General features: G+C 34.5%; 1 protein-coding gene across 1 annotated transcript; it reads right to left on the bottom strand.

Annotated features, from left to right (window-relative positions):
* Nucleotides 1-3,822: 3,822 nt before the first annotated feature.
* LOC113274535 (NAC domain-containing protein 35-like) lies at nt 3,823-6,229 on the bottom strand. Its single transcript, XM_026523899.1, has 3 exons — nt 5,711-6,229; nt 5,191-5,462; nt 3,823-4,709 (listed from the first exon to the last, which is right to left on the bottom strand). Exons 1-3 carry the CDS (start codon nt 5,910-5,912, stop codon nt 4,017-4,019), a joined length of 1,167 nt encoding a protein of 388 aa, XP_026379684.1. The 5' UTR covers nt 5,913-6,229; the 3' UTR covers nt 3,823-4,016.
* Nucleotides 6,230-10,566: the final 4,337 nt, after the last annotated feature.

Genomic DNA, 10,566 nt, shown 5'->3' with positions numbered 1-10,566 from the left:
TTATGTGAGACTAAATTGACCTTTACAAATTACGATTTATCAAGAAAAAATGAATAGTGCAATTAATTTCACTTATAATCGGTCATGGCCGTTTAAAAAATATTTACCGTTATTTACGGCAAGTCTTAACCTAAAACTCCTCCTAATTCAACTCTCATAAAGTCTTTCCACGCTTCACTCCCTCTCAAAGTCTTTTTTCCGCAACAACTCTTTGATTCCTTCTCTCTCTTTTTTCTCTCTCGAGTATTCCAGTTTGGATTTCCATATTCATAACGGGGTTGGTTCTAAAAATTCAATTGAGTATTTATAGAGTGAAAATCTGGCAAGGATTTCCACCTTCTAAAAATTCAATTGATTTAATGTGTTTTCCATAATCAAGCTTTGGAGTTATGATTTTTGGATCCGGATTCATAAAAAGACACAACATGTCTTTGGAGTTATGATTTTTGGAGTAAGCTAGTTATGTCCTCTCGACTGTTTGTGTCTTTTGTATGATTACAACATCCTAAAACAATCTTGAATGCAAACAGGACTAAGATGTTGCTGGCTTGTTATACATTAGAAAAGGCATGTATCCGTGCTATTAACTGATCATGATTACTTTATTATTAATCCCAAATCTAGTTTTGTTTTCATGGCCGTGTTAATTGACCATTGTAGATAAAAAAAAAGGGTTTACCTTGAAAAGTGAAATGGTGATAATTGTGTTACTGATGATTATTACATATGAAAATCGCAATTTTCATTACACACAACTTATTATTTGAAGTGAAAATTGCAATTAAATGGAATTTTTCACTAATCTCATGTGGCAATCACTACAAAACAGAAGGCCTCTTGGGACGGCCAAAAAACGTCTCAAGAGGACAAAAAACCGTCCCAAGAGGTATTAGGGACGGTTTATGTACCGCCCCAAATATCCTTTTTTAGGAACGGTTTTTTCAAAACAGCCGTCTCTAGAAGCTACTTGTTTCGTAGTAAATTATGAGAGAAAATTCTAGTTATTACACGTGACAATTGGATTTCCCCAAATTTGCCTTGGTGATAATTGAATTTTCCAAAATCTCCCATTGTAACAAATTAAGGGTCCGGTGTAATTGGTGAAACATGCATTTTTTCCATATCTTTCATTCTGATAAGTGGATCTTTCCTAAATCTTCCATGGTGATAATCGGGGTTTTCTAGACATCCCGTTGTAATAATCGAGGGTCCGTGTGAAAAATGGATTTTGTTTTTTTAAATCTTCCATGAGGTTTTTCCATGATGATGATAATTAGGTTTTTCTAAATCTTTCATGACGATCATTTTCGAGAACGAATTATTGTGAAAATTTAGATTTTCATTGGGTTTTTTCAGTGAGGTTCTAATTTGAATTGTGAAAATTAGAATTTTTGAACTTTCAAAGCGGGTGATAATTCCGATTTGCACAAACAAATGAAAATTATAATTTTCACTAGATACCAAAATTTTAGTGACTGGTGATAACTTAGCATTTCATAAAACACAACCGGATTATAATTTTCACAGTGGATAATCAAACCAGGTGTCGAACAAAGAAAAAAGCACAACCAAAACGAGAGAGTGATTTTAAGGATAATTAAATATGCAGTTATTATTATAGGGAGAGAAAAAGGAGTGATTATAGGGATAATTTATGACTAAATATGTGTTAAACGAACGAACTCAGCGAGTGATTTTAGTAGCGTTACTCGTACGGTTATTAACATGGTCAAGCCAATAAGGAAAAAAAGACATTTTCTGGATTATTATTTACTAAAAATAGTTATCAATTAATTTATTTAATTAGATAAAAGGTTATTAAGGTAATCAAGTTTTATCTTAACAAATTTTGGGTTACAGATATTTATGATTTAAATGGCGGATTTCTGATATAGAGAAAAGCAAAAGTAGGCTAGAAAAAAGGTTCCCCGCAAAAGATCTCTACCACCCAAAAGGGGAGAACGGGAGACAAAGAAGAGGGGGACCGGAAACTAGTCGAGAGGAAAGAAAAGGAAGTTACATTAACATGACTCGGGGATGATCAAAATATTGACTCCTCCAACCACTACTAGCAGTCTACTAACAAGAGACTAATACGAAATCTCTTCAAACTGTTTAAAGCCAAGCGTTGAAAAACTCGATCTCAAGTTACTTTCGAGCCAGATTGACCAAAAATTCATAGCAGGGATCATGTTCCTCATTTTGATCATCTCGGTGCCAATATATCACCAATTGCAGCACCATTTCGGGCACAAGAAGAGGTAAGTTCAAGGACTCCATAAGACAGTATCAAATACATACGAACTAAGTTTGGAAATTTCATTTTAATGTTTTCAGCTTAAGGAAATAATAACAAGAAGACAGATTTGTATCATTCGAAAAGCCATAGATAGATCACTGAAAGTCATGCAGAATTGAAAGATCATCTTTGTATCTCTCGCTTTCATGGTCCCCTGTGGTTAGTCAGAGGTTTGACGTTGTCATAGAATGCTCTCCATTCACCTCAAAGGTTCCGGGACCTTCCACATTAGTTTGAATTATGGGAGTAAAGCTAAAAAAGACTAAGCAAGCTTATATTTGACCTTCTCCATCACCTACACCCTAAAATCTACTCAGGAAGATATGGGCGCATATGGTGTCTACAATCTACACAAAGTCAGTATGAAAAAACATATTCTAACTGAAAGTCAAGAAGGAGAAGTCAGGGACTGGAAGTATGTTTTTATTGCATGATGATAAAAAACTACTAGAAGAGCGTATGGTGTCTAATCCAAGTCAGTCGAGACAAGATTCGATCTAAACTCAGTAATAACTAATCTCTTGTTTCTGGAAAAAAGTTACTATCACTTTTTTATTTTGACCTATTTTTAGAATAAAATGAAAAAAATGACAGTAGTTCTTTTCCGGAAACGAAGGTAGTAAATACTGGAAAAGATACTAAATTAAGGATTACCTTGCACATAACCACATTGAACACCTTATACAGTTAACCCCAAATACCAACGTATGTCTGTTGCTACTTTTCTTTCTTATTCTCATTCTCATTCTCATGCATTCAGCTAATACTGCTTAGATTCATGGCATGGGGTGCAAAATTGTTTACTCTGAAGCTCCTTTGGCCCCAGTTCTTTTCATCGATAAAGAAATGATCTATACTGATCAAAGCAGGGGTACAAAAGGGCTTGTACCATCAAATTAGAACACTAAAGAGGCTAACTCGATAACAAGATCTAGTGAAAAAAGAAAATACTTAAACAGGAAAGGCCAATAGAAAATCAAATATTTAACCACATTAAGAATCTGGCGAGCTGATCATGACTTAACTTTAAGCTTAGGGAAATACTGAACTTCATTACCTTAAACAATAACTTACAGACCTCCAAAATAAAAAACTTAGTAATTTTTTTTTTTTTTTAATTTTTTGAGTTGAATGAAAATCAACTTGGTGAATTGTGTCTAACAAAGACAGAAACTAAAACAAAAGCAAATCTATCATAAACAACACTTTGGAAAAATCCACATTTAGTTTGCTGGTGTAGATCAATTACTGACACTGGCACATTGCTGCTATAAATAAATTATACAAAATACATATGTGGTACCATTGAAGATAATGAAACTACAACAGAAATGAATTCAAGACAAGAAATAAAAGCATATTTAATAGAATCACGGATTTTGCATGAGGTGCACTAGTTGTTGTTGATCTTTCTGTCAGTACAACTACAGCATAGTTAGTACTGCAACTACATTAAATCTGACCTAAATTGCTACTCATAATTAAACACTTATATATGAATCAGAAAGAAAAAAATGCAGAAAAATAAAAATAAATGCCATGATTATTAATTACCTTAGAATCTTAAATATATCAACTCCTACATGAACAACTAGTTTTGGAAGTTGTACATGTACATTCTTTTATAAAGAAATAAGTCAGTAATATAAAATATAAGAAGAGCTAATAGTACTTATCAATATTGTATGTGGGAAGAAAATAGGGATCACTCCATTTATTACTGGAAATGACTAGTACTACTACTACTGTAGTCTCTATTTGCCTCTGGGATTAGACTCCATTCCCAGAGCTTGTCCTGGAATGTCGGCACTGAATTCGATATCGTGCCAAGTCCTAGTGTTGACTGTGGTTGCTCATGAGATTGTGGTAACGGGTGCAGAAATGAAGTCGAATGTTGGTGTTGCTCATGCTGCTCATGTTGATGTTGATGGTGATATGATGTGTAAGCTTGTTGGTAGTTTACTATCCTATGGAGATCATCGACTGGAGTTACGGGCATTGAAGAAGAACCCATAAAGAGACTACTACTATTATGTTGGAACAGAGCTGAACAACCCGTTTGCTTGGGATGATGGATAAGTGTTTCGTCTTCTTCGGTTGACGCTGGTGGTGATGGCATTAGTATGGAAGATGTCACTGGAGAAATTTTGGTGTAACTAGGTGTATGGTTAGCTAACCCTAAAGCTGTCCAAGTATCAGTACTGGTGGCGCCACTGCTGTTTCCCGCATCAAGTTCATGTGGTTTTTCTAGGTCCATTGGTGCCTGTGGTGTACGTTGAGCTTTGTTGTTCGGCATGGATTGATTAATCATGTTGCGTTGTTTTTTCTCTTGTGGCATGATTCCTCTAGATGAGGACGGGGTGACATCTATTCCGGCTCTCTTGTATACTCTACAAAGTGAAATTTCCGCCTGAAATCAAAAAAATTGCTTATGTGATCTTCTGAAAGAAAGATAAATATGTTCGTGTGATCAGATGATACATACGAGTTAGTTAATTATGTATCACTTCAAATTATTTTTGCTGAAGCAGAGCAATAACAATTGTTATGCATATACCTCATCCATCATGCTCAATATACATATGTCCATAATCTTCTTAGAGCATATAAGGACCTCACATCGAAACCCTAATCTTAAAGTAGCTAAGAATATACAAAAGAAGCTTAAAGTAAGAAGAAATCAAACTAATCCCTGCATATTTCACCCCCTAATTGATGTTCATTTGTAGCAAGTGAAGTTCACTTTGAGAAATTGAGATCATAACCCATGATACTAAGAACCTCTAGTACTAGTACTTATCAACTCCTCAAGTTGTTCCAAATGATGATAAGACAACTTGGGCATATTGATTTATATGGTTTATATACAGCTTCACGTGAGTTAGAAGTACCTTATTTTGGTATCGATCAGTCTCGTGTTGTGGCAACCGATACTCGTTCATGATCCAACTAGTTCTTATACCTTTAGGTGCCTTACCAGAGTAGAAGACTAATGTCTTCTTAAGCCCAATTGATCTATTACTTTCAGTTCTAATCATTCGATCGGCACCAGTAGCTTTCCAGTATCCAGATTTGGTTACACGATTGGGTCTATCACCGTTCCGATACTTTCGATCTCTAGGCACATAGAAAAACCATTCCTTTTCACCAATTGCTGCTAGAGCTGCAAAGTGACAAACAAGATAATTGAAGAGATCATCAAATCTTAAAAACAGAAAGATAAATAGAAGTACAACATAAATTTTCCAAACTATATATAAAGTTATTTGTAGTACTAATTGAAAGCAATCCCATGATTCCTATATATCAGAGAATTTTACACATACCTGATCTGAGCAATAAAAAGATACATACAATTCTCTAGCTATCTATATATTGGTTATATATATATATATATATATATATATATACCTGGAAGTTCCCAAGGGTCATGATGATAAAGATCCAGAAAGGTTATAAGTTCAACATTAAAGCGTTTCCCTTCAACTTTACGACGAAGATAGAATTCGATGAGTTCTTCCTCAGTTGGGTGAAACCTAAAACCAGGCATAACCATGTCGTGATCGTGTTCATCTTTATCATCGTTGTGATTCATGGTTGCTGAAATTGCCATATACTAGCTAGAGATCCTTGCCGCCTTCGGCTGCTATTGCTGCTTGCTCTTGTAGTCGCAATACCACAACAACTTTTTTCATCAATAATTAAAAACCTATACTAAGCCGTGTACTGTATATAGATATCTAGATCTTCCTATATATATATAAAGATTCTTGAGAAGTGGAAGAATATATAAGATGAATATCAGTTAAATGAATTATAGTACATGTATAAAAGTGAGTATATGTATACAGTGAAAATCATTTTGCGTTTACTAAAAAAAACATGCAAACAGTTAAACCTTTTTTGTCTATTAATCTCTGTTTTCTTTTACGTACTGCAGAAAGAAAAAATTAGGGAAAGAAAAGAGAAGAAGAAGTAGAAGAGTCAAGAAGAGATAGACAAAGATCAACATAGCTTTCAGACCCTACAAAGGGGAGGTGATGAAGGAAGGGGTTGCATTAAGGAGGTAGAAAATGACAGTTCGAAGGAAGGACAGATTGGTTGTAGCCCGTTAGCGGTGGCCTTGGTCTCACACACCCCCGTATAACCCCACACTCACCTCTCTTCTTCTCTTTTTGTTTCTATCTAAGATTTTATCTCTTTATTATTTATAGTTTCTATCCAACCAATAACTCAAGTTGTAACTCATTCACCATACAATAAAAGTAACCAAATCACATGTTTTATTGAATGTTTATAATTATTGTATGATTGTGGTCACTGGTACGTCACCCCCACTTTTATGGCCCGTGGGTATACAGTAGCAGTAGGTACCTCTAGTCATCATCCAATTCCACTTTAAGCCTCCAAGAAGTTCCACTTTGAGTTTGAATGTAATGGTGCCTTGAGGCTTCCGGTCCTGCGTTTTCGGTGGTCCAATGCAAAATGAACAAATATATAAACACTATATTTTTGGTCTAAGGTTGCCGAACATTATAAGGTACTAAGACACAAGTAAGAAGAATTTGGGGATCTTATTGTTTTGATAGATGATGAGAAGAAACAATTCTACCAAAACTAGTACGTGTTAATTAAATAAAATGTTCTAAGTTTTGTAGATGATTAATGCATGCAGTACAACAAAATGAATGCTTCCGTAGACTGGATATTTACATCACTTACTGGTTGGTAACTAAAGAAAGAAATTAATTTCATTACGTAAATGAAGTTTAAAAGTTACATACAGCGGAGGACTTCTTACATTTTTTCCCGAAATCTTTTTGGGATAGTCTTGAATCGAAACTTTGAATATTATTGACGAGTGGACTTACGCATTCAAAATTCAAACCTTGAAAACTGTCATTTCATAAGAATAGTCCCCGGAATCTATACAGTTTATTTAGTTACATTGTTATACTTTATCACGCAATAGCTCCAATAAGACTGATGAGTGTTAAAAATGAATGATCAGTTGTGTCTAAGAGGTCACTTGATACACATTGTGAGACAGTACTGTAAATTCATGGTTTACGGTATTAATGGCCATGATACGTCGGCATCCTGATGTTAATCCGATCCACATCCAAATCTACTGTAAGTATTCCAGCTCTTCCTACTGTACAAGGGTCCTGTTTAGTCATGGTTTACGGTATTATCGGACATCGGTCATGTTGTGTCGGCATCAGCTGGTACTGGTTTAATTCACATCAGAATCTGCTGTATTTCAGCTCTTTCTACTGTACAAGGGTCCTAAAATAATGTATTTCAGCTCTTTCTACTGTAGAAGGGTCCTAGAATTTGGTATGAGACCCCGTCCCAAGACCCGTCAGTTGACTAATTATCAATGGGTTTTATATCTTGATTACCGATCCGAGAGTTATAACTCCGGAGGTGTCACGTTCATCCACAAAAAATCCATGAAAATAAAAGTAACACAAAAACTCCAAAAAAACAAAAGTAACACAAAAACTCCAAATTTTAATATTGGTTTCATCAAATTTTATTTTGGTTTCATCAAATTTTATGATGAAACCAAAATAAAATTTGATGAAACTAATATTGAAATTTGGATTTTTGTATCAATTTTTGATATTTAAGGTTTTTGTATCAATTTTGTTTGCGCTGGAGTTTTAATGGATCCCAACATTTGAGTGGGTTTTAGTACCACAAGTTTGGTCACGTTGAGTTTTTATGACTAGTTTTGTTTTTTTCTTACTTTTTTCTTAAGTTTTGGAAATTTTTGATCGATGATCTTACTACGTCTGTGCTGTTTTTTGTTTCTTGGTGTCCGTGTTGTATTATTATTATATTAATTAATAAAATAAAATAAATATTTTCTTTAATTAATGATGTAATTAATTTTGTCTTTAATGCTTTGGTACCGTATATTTGACTCATTTTCAAACTGTGGCTTTGTTCGAGGAAACCCTTCTGTTCGTCTGTGGGAGAAGATGGGAAGGAGGAGCCCCGTCAGCCGTTCCGACCCAGCTGTCCCATCCTGTTCCATTCATCCAGCTTGGTTCCAGCTGTCCCATCCTGTTCCTTTCCTCAAGCTTGGTTCTGGATGTACCATCCTGTTCCATTCATCCAGCTTGGTTTTGGCCGTCTCATCCTGTTCCGTTCCTCAAGCTTGGTTCTGGATGTACCATCCTGTTCCATTCCTCCAGCTTGGTTTTGGTCGTCCCATCATGTGTTGTTCCAGTTTGGTTCTGGACTATACATATCCAGCAGGAGCCAGAGCTTACTTAAGGTATGTAATCTACCTGTGCTTTTAAATTGAGTTCACACTGGACTTATTTTTATTTTTAGAACATGCCTAGTTCTGTGTTTTTTTTTTTTCTTTTAAGATAAGTCCATATCTTATAAACGGTCAATTTAAACTAGATCAACTTAAACTATGAATGTTTATCTCGACCATTAAGAATTTTGGTTTTATTGTTATTTTATTCTCTTAAATATGAAATTGGCTATAGCTGAATGTTGTCTATTGTTTAATTGGTTGTACCAACTCTATTTCAAATATATTTATTTGGGGTTTAAAAGTACTTGAGCACCATTATTGTGTATTTGATATTTTCTGCCCAAATTTGAATGTTCTCTGGGATGTAATCCGCTTGCTCGACTATTAAAGAGTCGGTAGTTTCAAAACATATGTTCAAATAAAATCACATGTATTCCAATTTTTGTGGAAGAACTCACAAAAACTGATATGAGTCATAAAATTTTCATTTCTCTATTGCATCATAATACTAACGAACCAGTATATGTTGAAGTATGAAAACAAAAGTATTATCTTTAGTAATATATTCAACCTAAAGTAATTGGTTGACATGTGTAGTGAGATTCTCTTGAAATATTGAGATAAAGAAATTTCTCAAATTAAGCTAGATGTAGCAAAATTGAAAATGAAAAAAAAAAAACCCAAATTAATGAGGGTTAGACGTACCGACTCATATAAAGCATGTGAAAAGGGACATATATATCATGTGAAAAAAATATTTTATTTTTTTCCCCAGCAGTAATGACACCAAAGTATAGGTATCAATTGAACATGGGATCAGCTAAAATGTAATTCTAGCTCCCATCATAAATAAAAGAGTTGGAAACACACCTGGTCATAGGTGTTGGTATATACAATGTAATGTGTATGAATATCATAGTAACAACCAATTTTCACATCAACTTTAATGGCAACAAGAACTTTGCCTGGCCAATCGAGCGCAGCACTGCTCATTTTGTTTTTCAAGATAGAACAAATACGTCGAAAAATCTCTAGATGTACCAAGAGATAATCACACCTTGTTAAATTCCCCAAGTAACCCATGCAAATGGATATCATGTGGAGCATCAAAATGATGAGAATGTAATTGATTGCATCTTTTATAATCTCTAATATATTTAGAAGGAAATATATTTTAGAGAAACTAATGAGTCAATCTAGTGCAATGTAATTCACTATAATATTTGGATTATTGAATCCATATTGACTCCGACGATGAAATGTTGGAAACTGACTCATACAGACGTTGGGTATAACCATAAGGAAACTTTGGTTGTGACATGATGATTGTTTCGAAAGAACTCATACAAATATCACTTTATTTGAGTGAACGAAATGGGAAAAAGATTGACAGAATGCAAAGTGACGGCATATCTCTCAATAAGTGTTTTCTAAATTACTAGATGCACAACCCCCCTTCCCATTATGCTTTTAGGTAAGAAAGCATATCACTCATTTTTACAATGTCTTCAGTAAAACAGGATTGAGACCATCCTAAGATGCAAATGGTAAAAATTCCATATTACATAGAAAACAATGTGAAATTTAGAAAAATATTCATGCAGAAAGCGGACCATTAAAGTGACTGATGGATCTGGTGAATGCTTTGACATTTTGGACTAGTTATAGTTCCCAAGAAATTTGCGTTTGAAAACTCCTAACACATATTACACAATTGAAATTGCAAAGGCTAACCACCCTTGTTAATGCTAGAGAATTTACATCAAAAGGACCTGATGAAGATTGCATGTTCAATAGGATCAATATAGAGCATCTTATACCCAATGGTCTCGCAGAGGCTACCATCAAAGGTTACAAATGGTGTCTAAGGAATAGGTTATGCGTACCAACCTACCTTTTATTTCTTTGGGGATATGCAATATCACGCACATCTTTACTTAATTCGTTTTAGAATCCAATATTAGTCAACCTTTTCTGTGTACCAGTT

The sequence above is a fragment of the Papaver somniferum genome, chromosome 4, assembly GCF_003573695.1.
Source record: "Papaver somniferum cultivar HN1 chromosome 4, ASM357369v1, whole genome shotgun sequence".
Taxonomy (NCBI): Eukaryota; Viridiplantae; Streptophyta; class Magnoliopsida; order Ranunculales; family Papaveraceae; genus Papaver; species Papaver somniferum.
The sequence above is the reverse complement of the archived record's forward strand: the minus strand, read 5'-3'. Positions and strand labels throughout refer to the sequence as shown.